The following is a 21,878-nucleotide window of genomic DNA, read 5'->3' as shown; positions in this document are numbered from 1 at the left end:
TGCCTTATTGAAACATGGCTGAAGGTTTTAATTCATACTTGCATTCTGTCATGGCAACACTAGGAAAGGAATGAGACGGTAGATGGATATGAATGAACCACTCAGGCCTGTTTGAATAAAACCATTTCCCTGCTCACAGCGAGGGAAAGCTGATGCAACATCTGCTTTAATTCTCAAATTCCTTTTAAACATCTTTGTAGACCGAAGCAAACAAAACCTTTGGAGCTCACGGGATGTCCACCTCTGCAAACAAACAGATTGTTACTGGACCTGTTTATCTTAACCTGTCTCTGTCTTATCTTTCCTAACACCACCCCTCCTCTGCTTCCACTGCTGCTACAAATTGACAAAGGCTACCTTAAGATGTTTCTTATTCCTCCTGGAGCTAGACATGTGATCATACAAGAACATGAGGCCTCCCCTCAAATTCTTGGTAAGTGTGACTTCATATCACGTACAAAAAAATAGCTCCGTGTCGTCAGTTTCCTGTATGACTGGGAAGGTAAAATCATAGCTATCAGATACATAATTTAGTCCATGATCAGGCTGACAAAATTATCTTCCTCATGGATTATTCATCAATTTCATTTATCTGCTTTATCTGGATGATTTTTCTCTTGGCTGCACAGAGGTACTGATTAGAATTCATGTGCAGAGAAATATAGAGTTAACATATGTAAAATGTCGTGTATTTAACACAGGCTCAGGTTCATAGTATAGGAACACCACCCTTTGTGCAAATAACATATAGTGATGTCTCTTTCACAAACCGAACCACAAAACACTCTTAATTAGGGTTGCAAAATTCTGGGAAAAGTTGGAAAATTTCCATTGGAATTCATGGGAATAAACTGGAAAATTTCAAAGTTGAAGGTTGGGAACATAAATATGGTTGGTAAAAAAAAAATATATATATATATAGTAGCATAGTCTAGAATATTTCTTACAGCTTCCCCTTAAAAATGTGAATCTAAAAAAGTCTGATTAAAAATGTTCAATTAAAGCAGCTTTCCTGAAGCTCCTCAAGCCTGGTCTCTGCATGTTCTGGAGGTTCTGGAGGCCAAATACTTTCAGGCTTCTCCCTGTTGAAGATGGCTCTGTGTTAGACTCAAAGAGCCACTCATTTCTCCACTCCATGCCTCAACAAGGTTGGGCGCTGACACTGAGAAGCTTTGGGCAAAAAATGCTTTTATTTGACATGTTGAATGGGACTTTTTTGGGAGGAGAAAGCTGCTTTAACTTCACATTTTTAAGCAGACTTTTTTAGACGAGAGGGGAGTTGCTTTCATTTTACACTCTGAAGGGGGGAGCTGTAAAATATATTCTAGTCAACATTCAGAGTTATAGTTAGAATTGATTGTTCTATGAAAGTTCTAAATACAAATACATCTGCATCATGTTTTTTTAATTGTATGGTCTTTGGTTTGCTTATGACAAAACAATTGTATATATTTATTATGGTATATGACTCAGTTTCTTTAAATAATCCCAAATTTCAAGTGAATTTTTCGTCGATTCCCAAAATTCCCATAATTCCCATGGAAAGTTACCAATCTGGAATACTTCCAAAATTCCCAAGCTAAAGTTTCCATGGACATTTTCTGGGAATTTATTGGGAATTTTTCACCCCCTTTGCAACCCTACTGTTAATATTCTTACAGTGACGTCACACAATCATTTAACCAGGAAAAGCTCCTGAAAAACAAAAAGTACCAGTGCTAGTTCCAAGTTCCAAGATCAACAAGATCTTTAAATTCATTCTTGCCGGGGTTTGTGAGGACGCAGTCAATTCCCCGTTTTTGAAATAAACAAATACCAATCAGTTTGTTAAAAGCATCAGTAAAAACAAAGACAATATCTGCCTTTTTTTTTGCATACATAGGATATATATTACAGCATATTGAGGCAGTTTGTCAACCTCAGGCTGAGCCATGGAGATTATTCTTTTTGATCTGGCCTTATTTTCTGGTTTGAAAACTGGCAGAGCAGCTGCTGTGCTATTGTGTGTGTTGTTTTTTTTTTTTTACATATTTATTTTATACATGATTAATAATTTCAGTCCCCACGACCCTCATGTGGAAGATAAAGCAGTAGACAATGAATAATCATTACAGTGACAGTGCTCAGAGCAACAGAGCAACAGAGCGCCCCCTTGATCTCCTTCTTGAGAACAAACCAGAGTGCTGTCGTCAATGTAGTAAACTCATAATAAGTGGAGATAAACGTCTGACCATGTGAGACGTCAATCCACTGCCAACATGAGTACAGTATGCATAAATCACAGTCCATTGACACATATATTTCAATATCCTACTATGTAGATGTGACCTCCTCTTATTAGGAAGGAAATTATACCATCAGAAGCAGCAATAATGAGTCACCCTCCCCCACACCCACAACCAACACCCACATCCACTATGCGCTTTTTAAAAAAACGAACGAAAAAAAAGCTTCCAGCTGAACCTACTACTAGTTAAGGAGACTCAATCACAGACATTCAAGCATATAATTCTTGGTACTCAAAGAAACTGATTTGTATTTCATACGTACGTGATTAGGAGAAAATCACTACCTCCCTGTGCAGGAAAGGCAGCATGTCAGCAGGTATGTGGGACTATTCATGGCCATTTGCAACATTTGCACAGCTGTCCCTACTGTTAGAAATCAGCTTAAAAATGTCAGAAATCAGCTCAAAAATAAGTACCGTCTGTGTCCTTTAAAGCTGGAGAAGGCAACATGCTTTTGTCATCATTGATCAATCATTCCCAAATAATCTGGTAGCATAATGTAAATGAAGTGATCTGACTGAGAGCTAGGACTTCTCTGTTTTCTTTTCTTGTGGAAATCGGTCCAGTTCAGAGACGACAGCACACTCGTTGGCTGCACATGCACATTTCTTTACTGCAAAGATGGCTTTTCTAGGATTGTCAAAAACTCCCTATGAAAGCCCCCCCCCACCCCCCAAAAAAAATGTAGACGACAATAGGGGACATCTGTCTATCTTTGCTCATATGGGGACAGGAGCTCAGGACAGTCTCACAATAGAGACGCAATAATCAGCTCTTTGTAGAGCAATCCTGCTTTCTATAGCTTTTAACTAGAGAAAGCTATGTTTCCCACAGTGTCAAAACACTATTGATGTCTAGCCACTAGAATCGAATCATTTATATAACAATAACAAAATCCTTACTTGATAGATATCGTTACATGCTTTTTTCGGCAATGTCATATCATAGAGTCCAAGTCTAGTCTGTGTCTTACATAACCATTGTTTCAAATCACCATCATCAAAAGTAATCAAATGACCTTGATGGTAATGGTGAGAATAAGCTGCACACAAATAGGTTAAGAGATGAATAGCTGCATGTATGTACGTATAAATTAAGCTGATGATTTTGGCCTTCCGAAAACGACTGATTTCCTCTTATAACGTCTTTTTCAGGAAGACATTAGTGATTAAAGAGTATAACTATGGCGCCATGTGATGCTGCACATGAATGTTCGTGACCGTACTATGGAAGGGATAGTGATGCAGGGAAGACGTTGCACCATGTGGCACATCCTCAAAAGTCAAATCTAAGTCAAATACTGCATTCATGTTTCATAAAACACTGCATAAGATGTAAAACAGAGGTGACGAAATACACTTTTAGCAGCTTTTTGACAGCACTGTGATGCAAACACACATCTTACTTTTGATTAAGCTGTTTGCACTCACCAATTGTGTTTCTTATGCTTGGGAAAAAAAGAAAAAGCTTTTAAATGTATCTTCTCCACTACTTGAGTTTTACAAAGAGCATCCATCCCTCCTCTCACCGTCATTGTCTGTGTAATGACGTGCTGATGGATTTCTTGCTCCTATTTCAAGGACTGATGTTTTCTGTGTTAGTTTCCTGCTGCTAGTTTTCTCAGTACTGCATAGTCATTATAGCAGTAAATAATCCTTTTTTTTTTTCTTTCTTTTTTCTTTTTTAAGTATCTGAGGTAAGTAAACACTAGCGAGGAGAGCAGATAGATTTTTTTATTACTATTATTTCCAAAACATATTTATTAATGACATTTTCATTATTAAATTAAAACTCATTTTCTGGCATTCAGATATTTGAGACAGTGGTCACAATTTTGAGTACAATACAGTACAATGTTACACAAATCCATCATTTCTTTTGTGATAACAATATTCAATGATTTAAAGGAGCAGTGAATGTAAATGTAAAAGAATGTAAATCTTATTTATGTCTGCCCCTAACTTAAACTCGGAGAATATTCGATGGTCTGTCACTTACAGTTACTACGCCCTCATCGACACCCTTGATTACATCAACAACAAAAACAAACAAAACAACCAATAACTGTTCATTTTTAACACCCAGTCAAATTTCCAATGCATATTTTATCATGTGTTTGTCTTTATAGATCTTTTTTTTTAAAATGAGAACCCTTCAAATCATTCTGTTGACAATTCCAGGATTTCACTCCAACAACAGAAGTATATAGTATGTTCATATTATGAAGAAAATTAACAATATGTAGAAGAAGAAAAGAACTAAACATTCAATGTAGAGAAATAATCCAAGTACACATCTATATTCCAATGTCAACAATATCCTTTTTTTCCAGAGAAAGAAGGTGATATCAAGTCCAAATTAATAAAATATGGCCATTTTTTATGATTAGAGTATCAAATATCAAAAGCCTCCAAGAGTAACAACCAGATGATAAAGAGCTAAACCATAATATGTAATTCTTAACCACCACATTGTTATTCATGCAGAAATTAAAAAAAAGTAAAAGCATGAATATGAACGGGAGTTACAAATAGTACATTTGAAAATCAAGTATACGGTCATGCTGGTGTCACTAACGTCAGACAGAAACTGTTTGCAAAGCCTCAGCATGCAAACATTAAGACAAAAACAGTGAGGGCTTCAATATTTAAACATAAATGTGATTGGAATTAGTAGCCAATAAAAACCTATTTCCTGTGCTAGAGAAGCCAATGATGATTTACTCCATTGAGAAATCATTGTACTTGCCAGCAAATATTATTATCCTGAACTTTTGTGATTAAGGAAAAAAAAAAGAAGATATTTTACCCCTCTCAATAGCACATAACAAATGACTGATTTCAGCAATCAAGAACCAGGCAACGGGGCATTATGTTCTCAACGGAAAAGGGGAGGAGGTCAAATCCAGGAGCTTCATTGACCTGGGAGTGGAGTGGCACTACATCATTGAAGACAATGTGGAGACCCTGCACACTGATGGACCTCTGCATGACCCTGTGGTGGTTCTGGTAATAAAATCCTCTTTTTCCATCAAAGCTTCTTATTTGTGATTGAATTGAAAAGTCGTGTTGTTCTTTGATGGCGAGCAAGAAGAAAGCAGGGTCATTGGGTTCAGTTCCTCTCGACCATCCTGATGATCTCCAGCTCGAGACGTTTTAGTGAAATTCGACGTTTTATCCACATTTAGCACTTAACGCTAAAGAGAGATGACAATATGCACGGGAGACATCTGTGAGACGTGGTAACACTGTGCAGCACAGCAACTAAATGGTGATTATATGGTTATAATATTAAGTAGAGCAGTGGTATTATGATTCTAGCATCTTAATCAACAATGACAATTATCAATTTTGCTTCACAGATATTTTCAAGTGAAGGTATTATTGATGGTAGCTTATAGCCTTTGTCATTACCAAGGTATTACATAGACATAATTATTATTACTGTTATATTCCACCCTACTGCACTATTGCCATGAAGCTGGAAATTCTATGTAAAATAAAAAATGGTGTTACTATAATTTTACCTTTACCTACTACTGTAGTATATTATGATGTAAACTGTCACCCTATAGTTTTTAGGGACATCTATAGTCGATGCAGTACACTATCTGTCTCAGGTTTTAGGTCATTTAAGTGTGGATGTTATCAAGAACAATGACATTTTTTTAACTCCATTATCCTCACACAAAATGCAACAAACTATAATTCAAAAGATAGATGGATAACAACTGGTAGAAAACCAGAGAACCCGGAGAAAACCCAAGCGCCACGCACACACCAGGTCGCAATACCGGACCTTCTTGCTGTAAGGCAGCAGTGCTAGCCACTACTCCGCCGTGTGGCCCGATTTGAAATGTTACTCTTTTTCAGCTTATGTACACATACACAGTGGGAAATAGTTTGTAAAAAGTAGTTCCAAAATATTGCGAGGAATGCAAAACGTAACGTGAAACGGGAACGTGAAAGTACAGTCTTAAAATATTTCCCATTGTGACCCTAAATGGATAATAAATAATAAATTAATAAAAAATAATTTGGAAAACCTCTTACAACATTGTAATTATGACACGTCTTATCTCTTATGTTTACATTTATAATACAACAAAATGTAATGAATATCCAGAAAAATGTTGACAATGGTCATAAATGAAAGCTTTGTTAAATGTAAATGAAGAATCCATCATACTACTACTAATACTTCACTGATTTGCATTTAGCTTTGTGTTACTATAATAGAGGAAGTATTTTTGAAAAATTGTGCTTCCCAACCTCAGTTTCCCCTGAGTCGAGAAATATCTTCCTTCTTTTCTTTGTTACGCGCCCACCAGTGACACTTTGTCCGAGGCGTAAAACCGCAAAGCTAATTCCGCACTTCTTAGGGACGGGATCTCGTTCTCAGAATGTAAACAGTGTCCGCCATCTTTGCTAACAGGTACGCTAACAGGCAAAAGTGTCACTTGTGGGCACGTAACAAAGAAAGAATGAAGATATTTCTCAACTCAGGGGAAACTGAGGTTGGGAAGCACAATTTTTCAAAAATACTAGCCCTATTCTAGTAATACAAAGCTAAATGCAAATCGGTGAAGTATTATTAAAGTCCCTCCCTATAACCAGACTGAGGATAATTAAATTAGTGACTGCGTGAATGACCGGGAAAGGTCTGCTTTTCAGACTCAGGTAAACCAGCTGAGTTTGTGTGTGGAGTTTGCATGTTCTTCCAGTGCCTGTGTGGGTTTCAGTCACGTCCCCAAGATTTTCAGCGTAGGTAACCTAGCAACTAAGAGAGTGTTGTTTGTCTCCATATTGACCCTGTGGGATAAACACTACAGTGTATAAAAAGAAAAGTCATTCATGATTCTATTTTTTTCACTTTGTTATTCTCTTAACTACTTGTACGGGGTTTTCACAGAAAATAATATGATTTTGGTTTATAACATGTAAAAAAGTGACTGTTTTTGCTTTGCATACAGAATAGTTTTTGTGACTTTACACAGTGGTGTTTACCAGCATGTAGTTATAGTGAGAACCAAACTGGAAAAGCTGCGTCTTTATCTGCATTGTCCTCCTCACACATAAATCAATGCAGTATTACTTTCTTTGGTGTGGCATTGTACCAATAATGCATCGGGTGTTCAGTCAGGTTAAGAGTCCCCAGCAAGACCTTGAGCAGGTGTAGACGTTGATGGCCTGACTTTCAATCCATAACCTATTTTTATTGTCAGTATAGTGTTATAGTGTTAGAATATTATTGAACTGAAGAAGTTGTGTTTTAAAACGTTTTACTAGCAATGTGATCATGTTCATCTTTATAAATGTGAACCTCAGCACAAAGCAAGGGTTCTTCAAATATTGTCATTTGTAATTACTTTGTTGTGTAATTACTAAGTTCATTTACAGATCTTATTAGAGGAGAAGTATAAGATATTTATTTTTCCCTGTTCTTGAATCATTCACTTTTAATTTGGCAGCAAGTAGACGGTGAAAGCAAATGAGTCCCCTCAGGGGCGTAGATATAAAGGAGGCATCTTGTCTTGCTTGAATGGCCTATAACCACTCAAGCAAGGTCAGGGGTCTATGTCTACACTCATGAGGAAACAATAACCTGAATGACTGAGAACCTTCCCTCTTCATCCTCCTCCTGATGACGTCTTCATCCTCCTCCTGCTGACGTCTTCATCCTCCTTTCTTATGTACATTTATTTATTTAATCATGTGTAAAGTGATTATATATCATATTAATAATATGGTTAGGGCTGTCATATAAATTCAAAGGCTATTGATAATCCCACATGCAGTGCTCTCATCACACGTGAAGTAACTAAATCTGAGAAACATGGATCCGTATAATCCCACTTAATCCCCCAGACCATACCTCCCATAACAACAGCTCATTTTTATTTCCTCACTCCTGGTGGGGATTGTTTGTTTGTTTTTTTCTTTAATTCGCGACGCAACTTTGGCGTGAGGAAAAATTAAGAATCGGTTTTCAGAGTCGTCATCTTCAGCATGAATTTCGCTTAATTTGTTCAGATTTAATCGTCTGCCCTTTGTTTGGCACAAGGCTCGAGCTATTTCCTTCTGTTTTGGCTGCTGTCTCTTGAAATGAAACATGTACTCTTTTCAAATAAACACTGCTTCTATGATGTTACTGTAATGGTGCTGCCTTTCTCTCCTCGGTTTTCAGATAATACCCAAGGACAATGAGACCCGGTCTACTTTAATGTACAAGTACATCATCCACGAAGATTCTGTGCCCGTCAACACCAACAACGTCATCCAGGAGGAAACGTATGAGTGGGCTCTGAAGAGCTGGTCCCCATGTTCCAAACCTTGTGCTGGAGGTAACTGATGGATTAGCATCAACATAATAGAAAGGAATAATTTCTGTCCATTTATGCTAATATAATTATCTGTATTTCATTCTCTGTTCCCCTTCAAAGAGACTTAATATGTTTTTATGAGCTTTATTTCCCACCTTTTCAAGATGAGTCTTGTTCTTGTTTTGATGTTAAAAGCCTTTAATTATTAGTGTTATTTCCAACTGATGTTATTGCGGTGTGTTTCGTCAAGAGCTTTACACCTAAAGTGACGTGGGATCATTTCTTCTCTGTTAAAAGTAGGCTTTTTTATGCATTCTATATATTGCATTATTGAAAACCCCTCTCTGCTGTCCCAGGGTTCCAGTATACCAAATATGGATGTCGAAAGAAAGGAGACACCAAGATGGTCCATCGAGGATACTGTGACGCCAGTAAGAAGCCGAAACCCATCCGTAGAATGTGTAACCTCCAGGACTGCACGCAGCCTCAGTGAGTATAGACCCACATCCAAACATTCAAACTGTTTATAAAAATGTTAAAGTCTCTCAACGTGAGCTACACTGAAATTAAAAACGTTATAACTGTGGTGCGAGGTGCGCTGGTGCCAATCCCAGGTGACGGCTGACATAGGGCAAAGGACAGTGTCACTAGTCCGTCACAGGGTCACATACAGCCCTTTCACACTGACAGGGCTCTGCGCCAGTTCCAGTTCCTGAACCTAATTTTGAAGTGGCCAGCGTGTTCAAACCATTGGTTTTGGAACCTGGAAAGTTGGTTCTCAGCTGGAACCAAAAACCAGCATTTCTTTCTCTTGAACCGTGACATCATCAGTGGGTGTGTCATATTCTGTGTTGTGAAGACGAGCAGAAAGTAGAGGAAGTATGGACATTTTGCCGATGTTTTCTTCCACCTGACTATCGTGGAGTAACATTCTCCCACTTTGGTTCCTCTTAAACTGGTGTGAACGTAGGCGGATTCACCAGAAAGCCCCAATATTCTGAGGCTCCTGAAAGGCGGCAGAACCAGAACCGTCTCTATCTGAAAGCACTATAGAAACAAACAACTTTCCACTCTTACTCTCACACCTATAGTACAGTCTATTTAGAGTGTCCAATTTGCCTAATCCCAAAATCTTCATGTTTTTTCATGTGAGGAAACCCACGCACACACAGGGAGAATATTGTGGTAAACATCCATCCATCTGTCTTCTTCCGCTCTATCTTCCACATGAGGGTCGCGGGGGTAGCTGTGCCAATCTCAGCTGACGTAGGCCGATAAGTGGGGTACACCCTGGACAGATAGCCAGTCCTTCGCAGGGCCACATATAGAGACAAACAACCATTCACTCTCACACCAAGGGTCAATTAAAGTGTCCAATTTACCAATTTAATCCCCAAATCTGCATGTTTTTGGACTGTGGGAGGAATCCCACACACACACACACACACACGGGGAGAACATTGTGGTAAACATGATTGACCAAAATTGTACGTCCAATTTCTTACAGTTTGACAAAAAAAAAATCTGTGATGTGATTATTTGACATATTGTTGCTAGTGTGCTTATGTGATTGTGCGATGCAGACGAATTGTTGTCATTTAGAAATGAGATCACGTGTAGCTGTGAATCGCGATCACCATTTTTTAACGATTTACCGTGCAGCCCTAGCTCCAAACATTGCTGTTTCTTCGTAACGTGTATATCATCACAGTGAGGAGAACACAGAAGAAAATGTGACTGATTCTCAATTTCAGCTAATCTGCGTAATTTGCGTCTATTTTCTTCATGGATATTTTTAACTCTGCAAATTCCAAAGGCAGATTTATATTTACATATTCACACAATCATGTTGTTTAGGTATATATACATATATATATATATATATATATATATATATCTAGTATTGAGCAAGCAATATACTCACTGAGCCATTACATTACAAGCCGATTGTCTGCATGCATGCATATGTGGCAGATCGGAGACAATGAGGGCTTTAATGAATGGATGAACGGCTCTGCAGTGTTATTAGATTTTTATCATTTGAATTGTAAAAACGAATGACGTGACTAAAGAAAGAAGATTAATCAGTGGTGATCAGTGTTCGTAAGTGAATGAGTGTGGAGGGAAAGGATGCCCAGTGAGTAGCGGGCACTCAGTAAAAATGTGTGAAAAAATGTGTGAAAATGTGGGGGGGGGGTTTTTTGCAGTCAAACTGCTTCAAAGAACGTGGCCACAAATGCTTCCCATTACAGACCAGACTGCTGAATGTGGTCCAATTGATTCTGCTGTATCTCCACTGCACCCTTACAGCCGTCCTCATGTCACAACATCACCTGACCTGTGTGTCAGAGCGACATCCGCTAACAGCTTTGGTCTTGCAGAGGGTAAGAAAACCAGAGCCATTAACGGAGAGTCCAGAGTGTCCTTGGACCCTTACAGGGTTAGTCCTCGGGATGAATAAAAGTAAATAAATCTAACAGAAATATGCCTGTGGCTCCTGTGCCTCTTCCACAGAAACTGTTGAAGAGTGAACATTTTTAATGAATACTCTATCTTGTTTGCTGCTGAAGATTCATATTAATCTTGTGGGGTTTTTTTAAAGGGCGGCTAACCCTCAGTGTTTCATTAGACAGGACTGATTATCTAAATGCTGTTTCCCCGCTGATAAGATGTGATTCTGGAGTAAATATTTGTCTTACTTAAATTTAGACAAAAAACAAACACACTGTGGATTTTTTGGCAGCATTCTGCATTTTTAGTGGCTCATTTCAAGCTCAGTCCTGTTGTTTGATGACAGAGAAGTCATGTTTTGGTGTCTTATTATTTATTTATTTATTAGATTTATTTCAAGAGGGTAAGATCTAACTACAATCAGTTTTTGTCAATATATCCTTTCATAGGAGAACGACATGGTTCAAAAAATTGGGGGGTATTTTGTCTAAAAGTCATTCAAAAAAGATGACGATAGGGTGAGATAAAATATAATGTGTGAGGAAAATCCCACTCCGCATTAAACCTAGCAGGAAGGTGAAAGTGAAGAGGAAATTGTCACGAGGTCATGTCGTCTGAATACATGAATGACAGTAAAGGCCTGTGGGGAGAAAGAAGTGGTTTTGAGAGAGGGGATGAAGAAGCTGAGAAGAGGTAGAGGCTTTAAAGATGACGGGGGGATTTGAAGGCAGCTGTCCTTAACGACACTGTTGCCAATATCTTCCATCCAAATCTCAAATCTGCTTGTGGCAGGTCTTAAGGATACTAGAAGTTCAATTATTCAACCTCACACTGTAAATCGACTCTCCGTCTGCCAGCTGCTGTGCTCAGGAAGAGCTCTTACCTTGTCAGAGTGTCAATTACACAGATATTGTGACCTAAATTAAATCAATATGGAAATCCTATTGTGATAGAGAAAATGACAAATGAATAATTAATGAATATCCTTCAGTTCCAGCTTTAACTTTGGTTTTGGTTGATTCCCGAGTCGACCCTTCAGCTTGTCATGTTGTCCCTTGTCTCAAGATCACTTTCTGAAGGTCCTGGAGTTTTATTTTTTACAAAACAGCTCAGAACTGTGATGATAGATTGATCTTCCACTCACCAAGGTCTGAGCGTCATCTCTTTGTGATGGGGATGTGATTGTAGCTCGGGAGTGTGAGGAGAGTTTTAGCTCAGTACACATAAAACATGCTTTCACAGCTTTTATTTTTATATACCCCGGAAGTCTCCCGGAATGCATGCCACACCAACTCGTGGTCCTGGGGGAGACAAGGCATTTATAACTTCTATCCAACGATTGAAAGTAATTATTTAGGTTTTGAGTAAATGTGGTCAGTTCATCTCAAACAGAGATGTGACGACTCACCTGCCAGGTAAAAATGGCTCCTAGGATGGCTACAGGGGTCCCAGAAGAACAGCCTTATTTTAGGAAGTCCCTTGATAATTTACCATGGAATCTACAAAGCTCTGTTCTGTAAACCTAAAAAAAGCTACATAATATTCCATCCCCTCCCATTGGCCCTCATGTCAAAGCTCCACCCTCCAAAACACCACTAAGTCCTCTGCTTCAGCAGGACATTTGCATATCTAGCTTTATTTATTTCAGGATATAGGAATGTGAAGAGTATGGGCAGAGCCTGGCAGAGTGAGGAAAAAAACCCATCATGTGGCAGTGCATTAATAATGTGTGGGAACAAGATATATAACTGGTGGCCGCTCATTAATAATGTGTGTTATTGTTATTGGTTGTTATTGAGACACAATATGGTGGATTTTTCCTACCAAAATAAAGTAGATAAACGAGACGTCCTGTCAGCTGTGCAAGGACTGTCCACAAAATGGATGGTTTTACAGGCACGGCGTTGTTATTATGGTGATGATTTTAGCTAATATTCTGAATATAAATTATGAAAATGCACGTGTTTTAGTATCATTTAAAGGAGACTAATGAACTGTGTTGTCGTTCCAAAGACACTACAATGTATGATGGTGAAATATTGAACGTTTGCTTTGTCCGTGTTGCAATTTGTAGACGGTCCCTGCACTCATATCACAGCCAGCTGTTCATGATGATGATGATGATAATAACAATAATGATAATAATAAAAATAATAATGATGATGATGATAATAACTTAGATTTATAAAGCGCCTTTCACGAAACCCAAGGTCTCTGTATAGATAAAAACATAAAAAGACAGATCTTTGCCTGTTCCTGGAGGACGTTCAGGTTGTCGCTGATGACAGGCTGTTCGCCGCACTTTGGTAGAAAAAAAACATAATTTACAACACATATATAACAACACAATAACATTTGCCATGGTTGCTGTTTCTTTTATTACATATTTACAAAAAAGAAATAGCACGTGCTTGCAAACGCCACGGGTTATGTATGTCGTTCCCACGGGTCACTTGTGAAAAAGACACACATGTTTGTTTGTTTTCCACACATGTCACTTCCTAGGCTCCATTCGAGAGGTTTCTAGCAAATGAGATGAAAAGTGTCTCAGAAACACATTTCAACAAGGATGTGTTAAGGATAAGATGTCTTATTTTTCATTTAATAGTTGTTATTGGAAACATATCAAACAAACGAGTGAACTTGAAATCAGTCACCTTGTGTTGCGTGCACTTTAATCCAGGAACGCACAGAAACACTTTCCAACACTGGAGAGCTACAGGCTAGGTTGCCGGGTCATATGTATATCACGTACATATTTTTGGCCAAGTGAAATTGATTGCAAGAGCAGATTTTCTCAATTTGAATGTGCCGGTTTTGCAAAATCAAAACTAAGAACTTGTTTCCACCTTGGAATTATCTTGTTTCTGAGTCTATTGAGTATTTATCAGATCAGATTTATTTATTTTTTTTTCATTGAAAGTGTATCTTCTTTAAAAGTACTGCACCTCCTGTATAATCAGCACAGGAGTAACTCTATGATCTCCTCATGTGTATTTCTCCAGATGGATCTCAGATGAGTGGGAGCATTGTACTAAAACCTGCAGCAGCCTGGGCTTTCAGATCCGGACCGTTCGTTGCATGCAGCTGCTGCATGATGGCACCAACCGCTCTGTCCACAGCAAATACTGCAGCAGCGAGAAGCCAGAGAGCCGGCGACCCTGTAACAGAGTCCCATGTCCTGCTCAATGGAGGACCGGAGCCTGGTCAGAGGTTCCGTATACACTTTTAAAACTATTAAAAATGTCTTTTCCCCCGTCTCTTTTTGACGGCCAATGCAGTTTCCACACGAGTTAAACTCTGTGCTTGGTTTATTTTGTCCGTCACATCTTGTCAAAAGCAGTTTCCATTGACGTGGGTTGTTACAGCAGCAGCTTGAAAGACGCTTTTTGTTTTCATTTTACAAAATGAAATATTTATAAACCAAAGAAAAATCCAATTAATGATGCGTCTGGCTGAGTGATGGGCACAGATTAGAGCATTCTTTATGGAATGCCCATGTCAGTTTCCATGTAATGTATAAAGGCATTTTTGAGCACTTAATAGAATGTATTAAACAATTTACCTAATAAGATTCTGATTGAAGTAGCAATGTTTGCGACTTTACACCCAGTTTTTTTAAAGTTGTGCTCGAGAAAGTCCGGTCCAAATATCTAAATATAGTATAGTTTAAATCAGGCCAGATTGAGCTTATAACAAAAATGTTATTTTTATTTTATATTTGATTTTATCTGTGAGTCATTGGGTGAAGCCATTGTGAGGAAAATAAAAGTTTTGCAGACCTGACTTATGAAAAGTTGGTTTTGAAAAGAATAATGTTGGATATAACCCTCAACTATAAATGTGCAAATATCTCTGGGAAAGATTTCAGACTCTTTTCAAACCTTTTTTTATTCATGGGTAATGGGTTTTATATGTTTTTGTTCAATTATCAGAATCTCTCAGAGACCGGCGTCTAGATTTGGTTCAGATCTAGGGAGGAGTTAAGCAGTGAGCCGAGAAACATTTTCAGCACCACCGTATTATTTATACTTCATATATTTATACGCAGCTAAAGATAAGGCACAAGAAACAATTGCTCTCATTTTAATGATCATTTTCAGATCACTTTCATTTAAGAAAGAAAACGAAGGATTTGGTTATCCTTCGACACATTATTCAAAGTAAAGTAAACAGTTAATCATTGAATTGTGAATCTGCTGGAGTTATGAATTATTGGTACATTGATCTAGCTTTTTCCTAGTTAGAATAAAAAAAATCTGATTCTGAATATGAATATCCTCCAATGCTGCCAGATGGAGGTATGAAAAAATCTATTCTAGTCTAATTTAAAATGTAAACCTGCTGCATGTGCACAGATATTCCGGAGCCCTCACACAAAGTCACACCAGTCTGGAAAGGGGACAAAGTGATGTCCCCTTGAGGAGATTCCCTCGCATCTGTGTGACCTGCACTAATTTTCGCTGGGCACTCCAACTGTTATATTTTGTTGTCTCTTTCTGCAGTGCTCGGTGACCTGTGGCGAGGGGATGGAGAGGCGTCTGGTGACTTGCCGGATTGGAGATCAGTGTAGCGGTGAAAAACCAGAGGCTGTGAGACCATGCAGACCTGGACCCTGTCATGGTAAAGATGTCCTTTAGGGCTGCCACTTTGCCCCAAAAACTGAGTTTGTATCATTTATAATGACCCATAATTCATTTGTAAGTTGTACCGAGACATGCAGTTTCACTGTCACTGAGTGACTAGGATGGATGGATGGATGGATGGATGGATGGATAAATAGATAGATAGATAGATAGATAGATAGATAGATAAAGACAGGTACTCCCTATGGAGGAGTGCAGCACATGAGTTGGGTAAATTGAGGTAATCAGTTCTATTTCTGTTTAATGCATATGTGTGTGTGAGTGTTCAAGGCTCTGACAGCTTGGGGGAAGAAGCTGTTGTTGTTGTGGATGGCAGGAGGTCAATGATTGCAGAAGCACTGCGCACACAGCGTGTGAGGAAGAGGTCCTGGATGGTAGGAGGGGAACAGCTGAAAAATGACCTTTTCAGCTGTTCTCACAACGTGTTGCAAGGTCTTGCACGGTGATGCAGCTTGTCAGGGCAGTGCCTCTGTAGAATGTGGTGGGAGGCTGGCTCGCTTCACCTCCGCGCTGGAAATGAAGACATCATTGTTATCATTGTTACCAGCTGCTGGTGGATGATTGTGTTGAATGCTGAGCTCAAAGTCAATAAACAGCGTTCTGACATAGTTGTCCTTATTTTCCAGATGTGACAGGGTAGGTAGGACGTGACGATGCGCAAACTTGCTGGGGTTCCAGTGAAGTGGCGAGGGAAGAGTGGATATGTGTCTTAAAAGCACTGACTAGTCATCAGTCATTGAGACACATCACTGTTGACTTCTGTGGCACAGAAAGTGGTTTTCTTGAAGCTCGTAGGGCCTGGCTCAGGGAGGTTTTTTCAACAGTGGCTTGTAAGCCCGGAGAAGCAGGACAGGGGTGGAGGCGGGGTGTGGCCCTGTATGAATCACGGATCTTTGTGTAGAATAAGTCCAGTATATTGTCTCCTCTTGTGGCAAAGGTCACTTGCTGGCAGAACTTTGGTGCAACAGTTCTGAAGTTGGCATGGTTGAAATCGCCGGCGATAATGAAAAAGCAGACACTGATGGCATCATGTCGGTTACGTTGACTTGCAGCAACTTCAGCGTGAAAATGAAAACACAACAGTTCCGCGTTTCAGGCTGTGTGGTCAGTCAAAGTCTGAGGTAGTCCAGTTTATTGTCCAGAGAGCGCATATTGGCCATTCGTATTGATGGGAGAACTGGTCGGTTTGGGTTAGCCTCTGGCCTACAGCATGCACCCGGACCACTTGCAGTGCCTCCTCACCCAGACAGCTGAGTCAGATGATGCCCCTGCTGGCCACCGTCCGCACAGTAGTCCCACACCACGTAGCTTCTCTGATAGAGGTATTGGCATTAATGTCTCATATTTGGTCTTAGAGCCCAAGATTCAAAAGTTGCAAAGAGTTGGTTCCACAGCTAACCCGACACAAAACACAGAGACAAACATCAACACACAAACTAGCACCATTCATTGGAGCCAGTGATGCCGGCGAGGCCACTGTGTCCATGCATGCCGCCTTTGTTGATCTCTGTCATAGACCACCTCTGACCACCTTTCAGCATGCACCAAGCTCACATTGTATACTGTTTCATTTTCAGATGAACCGTGTAGTGGTGACAAATCCATCTTCTGCCAAATGGAGGTCCTAGCAAGGTACTGCTCCATTCCAGGCTACAACAAACTGTGTTGCGACTCTTGCAGCAAACGCAGCGGAGCTTTGTCTTTGTTCTCTGAGGCGGCTGAGACAGAGGAGCATGTCCGCTTCGGATCAGCCTCCCAGCTGCTTGAGACATTAACAGCTTCTGTAGCGGCGAACGCCACTCGCAGTGGAAAACAAGGTTCTGGCAAAGGATCCGCGGCATCCGGCAACGCTGTGAAACACATAACGACCCCTGCTCCACTTAAGAAAGACCACTCAAAGGTCACTACAAAACCAAGACGGGTTCCACGACATGTGGTTCTCCCTGGCAGGAAGCTGCCCGCTATGGCCCCATTTCCCCCGGCAGATCCTACCGAGGGTCAAAGGTGGAGCAGCTTGACAGATAATCGGTGGCCCACAGCACATTCTGAAGTGGAGAGATGAAGGTGACATCCTTCCCTTCAGGACTCTTTATGTACAGTAGATAACCCAGCTTCATCCTGAGTCCTCTCATGCCGAAAAAAACACCAGAAAGAGAGAAACAGAGAGTGAGAAAGAAAAGTGCTGGTTCACTTTGTTAAGAATTCCCCTGTTACCCCCTCACACTGACTTTAAATATCACTTCAGAAGCATCTTATACTGTTTGAACTACAACAGCTCATGTTACTTTGCCATAGTACTCGATATACTATATTTAAGCAAAGAAAAATCAATACAGTAATTTCGAGGTTAAGGGCTTTACGGTCTGGAGGGAATTGTCATCCACGTCAAATAAAAAGCTGAAGGAGACGCAGCTTTGGTAGTTTATAGTGAATCATGTCAACAATACAAAATAGCCAAAGGTCAGTTGTTGTTGTTTTCCTTTTGGCCTCTCCCTCTTGAGGGTCGCCACAGCAGATCATCTGCTTTTTCAGTGATCCGCATATCTGGTTTGGCAACACGGAATGCCCCTCCTGACACATTGGATGTGGCCCCCTGTGGCTGAGTCTCCAATTAACCCCATCAATGGGGAGCAATGGGGATTAGGTATCTTGCTCAGAGGTAAAATTACCAAAGGACAGTCCAAACCTTTCCAAAAGACACCGGCGTTCTCTACTCCTCTAACATATCGGTGGATATTATAAAGAAATCCTTTACTTGTGGTCATATTCTTGACTTTTTGACCAACGATCCATGTTTTTTTTTCCCAAAACCCTGAAGTCTCAGAGGAGGTAACAGATTGCAGGAAGGTATCATAATTCAATGTCTGACATCTCAGCAGGTGGTGAGGGTGACAATGTCAACAGGTGCTGGCATTACAGTAAATGTATTTTGATAGTACAAAAATAGTTACTGGAGACTGATATGTTGCACTCGACAGCATTCATTCTTATACCTGCTGTGTTGTTCTTCTTAAGGTAAATCCGAGATATAATGCATTTTGAAAATGTCTCCATATCATTATGTTTCGATCAGAACCCGGAGCCTGGTTTAAGTTTCTAAGTTAAGGATAGTGGGATAGAACAGCTGATAGAACTGAAAGAAACGTCATAAACTGTCATTTATTTGCCAAAAAAAAGACACAGTATTTTCCCAGACACAAGATTTTGGGAACATATGAAATAGGAAAAATATCCAGCGTGAGGACCTTTAGGAAATGGTTCAAGTTGTATAATTTTTATATATATATACAGATCCAGCAATGTCGGTCTGAGTGTCACTCTTCATTTTTATGAAAATTGTTATTTATAAAGGTTCCTGTAAATACTGTATATGAAAATATCAGTATTATTATTATTTTTAATTTTTTTTTTAAAAAAACAAGATTCTCTTCCACCACCCTTTCAATTTATCCATCAGAATAACTGCGAATCCTCTGAATGTTGACTGTTTCAGACAGTAAACAGATGAACTGACGGCTCGTGTCATATTTTAAGGCTGAATACGTTTCTCGCCTAAAGGTTGAAACTATGTCATGTCTGTTAAAATCTTTTCACACATTTTTCTCAGTTTAAATGTTCAATATTGTACTTTAGTGGCATTCACGTGACGTTCATGTTACCAATCACAAACAATAAAAAAGAAAAAAGTAAGGTGCTGCAGAGAATATCCTCCAGAGAGATGACACAAACAAAAGGAAACCGACATTGTTGGTTAATAATACGTTAATAATACGTTTTTAATCAGTTCAATTCTCAACAGCATACTTTATCCTAGACAGTAAAAGGTAAGTTTAGTCAAGCATAAAGCCTGGAAACAGAGGGGAACAGCTTATCTTAAAAATCTAAAACAATAAGGGCTGCAACTGACAATTCATTTCATTATGGATCAACATCTCAATATTAACATGGCAGAAAGTCGGGGGAATGTTGGTTATAAACACTCATTATACTGATGCTGATTATTGGATTAACAAAATTGTTGCTGATTCATTTAGTTGTGCATAATCAATTAAGTGTTGCAGCGCCCAGCAAAGAAAGTGAAACCCTTTCTGATCCCAGCATTTTTTCTAAAAAAAAAATTTCTAAAGAGAAATTTGTGTGAAAAGCCTTTGTTAAGTTCAAAAATTGTCATGTCAGATTAAGAAAAATAAGTGTTCTCAATGCTGAGTTTCTCACAATAAGCTATTGTTCAGCTCAAACCTTCACACCATATTTTGTAAGTGTTATGACTTTTTTTTTCCTTTTTTTTTTTTACTGTGTGACCCTGAAAAAACCCAAACTCTTATCCTGAAATGCTTTTCACTGTTGTATTTTCTATTACGAGATGCAGCCACTGAACTCCAACCTAATAAAGCTGCATTAAGTGACTTTTGACCACTAGGGAACAGTCAACTTAGGTCACATTAACATAAGTGCTGATGAATAACCTGTTGGCAAGCATTTGCTTATTTGCATATCCGGAGGACACGTCTCTGTCCACATGATGAATGAAAGTCAAATATTCAGTCTCAGACTCGGTCTCCGCTAAATTCTCCCCCAGCCGCTTAAGTTGATTCCAAACCCTCACAAAACTGCAGAGGTGAAAGTTACCTTGCTGGGAGGGGTTCAGCTCTGTGTGCGACCGTTTCACACAGCACAACAATTTTAATAATTTATCTATCAGAAATATGTTAAATTGGAGCTCTCAGCCCGCTTCGCCCTTCAGTCTGAACACGGTTCTGTTTACCGCTGTGTGTTTGCAGGAACAAAGCCAGACTGTTTGCACAAAGAAACTGAATAATTGTATTGTTTGTGGATCAGTTCTTCAAGTATTTTTCCTCGATGGCGTTTTATGGACAAAGGTTCAGGCTGAAAACAGAAAGGATGTCCTCACAACTACCATGCATCTGACTGCAATAGCAAGAAGCACAGTTTTGTGTTTTTAGCAGAGAAGTACACTCGCAACTATTCACACTCACTCCTGTGTGCCAATGTATAGTACATGTATATAGCATTGAGTACATGAATATTTATTGAAAGTTAAAGGGTCCTGCTTTGTTTTTACAGCATGTGAGGTGCCAAATGATCAATAAGCTGCAGCTGATTTAACATTCTTTTTTTTTTTTCTTTTTTCCTTTTTTTCTTTTTTTACATCCACTAACCCATCCATTATTTTTTTTTTAATATTAACTGGATCTTAAAAACACAATAGATTAGAAATGACATTGTTGTTTTTTTTGCAAAACAATTAGATGTAAATGTACATGCTCACTTTTGAGATGTTTTACTTTTTGTCAGAAGGCTGTCCTTTGTTTGCGACGGCGGTTTCGTAGAACAGAGCTGTAACATCGCCGTAACGTGTACCGACCAGACAAATGCTTTTATTATAACCAATAAAACATAAATAGTGTAGTACCAGTAAACCAGTAATGTTGTTTTAATGCTGTTTGTAGTTGTCAGTTTTGTCTAAACATTATTTTCATTCTCCTCCCCAGTTCTTTTTTTACATCCTTGACTTGCTGCCTGTAAAACATTGCTGCTAATGTTATAGAGAGCTTGTTATGATAAATAGGATAGTTATAGATGTTACATTGACAATCCCTGAGCCTCAGACAGATATTACTGCATAGGATTTCCCCGTGCCATGTACTGTATAAATGCCCCTGTGCTATCTGTGCAGTGAACAAATTCCAATTGTAATGACTCTCACAGCTCTTTTTTCGCTTTTTCTGTGTATGTGTGTAGATTGAAGTGTACACTACTGATACTGTTTGTTGTAAAGGGGAGCACATAGCAATAAAATATATGATTAACTTATCTGATTTCTTGTTTTTAGGCTTTATCCGGCATCAGCTGAACACCTGGGAGGTTCATTGATGTCGCATTAAAGCTAAAACGGCTCAATATTTTGGATAATTCGGAGCAAACGGGTTTGGTAAGTGACACAAGAGTGTGTCAGTCTCGTGGGTTTGACAGTAAACGTAGGAGGTCATGAGGTCATGATAACAAATGGTGTCTCGTGCTGCGTTTAACACCAATCTGACAACAGCTTTAAGGAGTAAGTGCTCGTCCATACTTTTTTTTGTCACACAGAGACAGCATTTTAGGGGCGTTTTATTGACAGTTTTACCAACTACTGTCAATAAAATGTAA

At 39.2% G+C, this 21,878-nt stretch overlaps 1 protein-coding gene across 3 annotated transcripts in view; it reads left to right on the top strand.

Annotated features, from left to right (window-relative positions):
• The window catches only part of adamts3 (ADAM metallopeptidase with thrombospondin type 1 motif, 3), a 129,465-nt gene extending 107,923 nt beyond the window's left edge, over positions 1–21,542 (top strand). For 2 of the 3 annotated variants that reach the window (XM_058636804.1, XM_058636802.1), the window contains 7 exons: positions 353–433; positions 5,133–5,296; positions 8,475–8,631; positions 8,967–9,099; positions 14,067–14,274; positions 15,567–15,684; positions 17,285–21,542. In XM_058636804.1, the coding sequence (XP_058492787.1) occupies positions 353–433; positions 5,133–5,296; positions 8,475–8,631; positions 8,967–9,099; positions 14,067–14,274; positions 15,567–15,684; positions 17,285–17,769 (1,346 nt within the window). In that variant the 3' untranslated portion in view covers positions 17,770–21,542. The remainder of the gene's footprint in view (positions 1–352; positions 434–5,132; positions 5,297–8,474; positions 8,632–8,966; positions 9,100–14,066; positions 14,275–15,566; positions 15,685–17,284) is intronic. The other variant, XM_058636803.1, reaches the window with a different exon arrangement.
• Positions 21,543–21,878: the final 336 nt, after the last annotated feature.

Source organism: Solea solea, chromosome 8 (genome assembly GCF_958295425.1).
Source record: "Solea solea chromosome 8, fSolSol10.1, whole genome shotgun sequence".
Classification (NCBI taxonomy): domain Eukaryota; kingdom Metazoa; phylum Chordata; class Actinopteri; order Pleuronectiformes; family Soleidae; genus Solea; species Solea solea.
The sequence above is the reverse complement of the archived record's forward strand: the minus strand, read 5'-3'. Positions and strand labels throughout refer to the sequence as shown.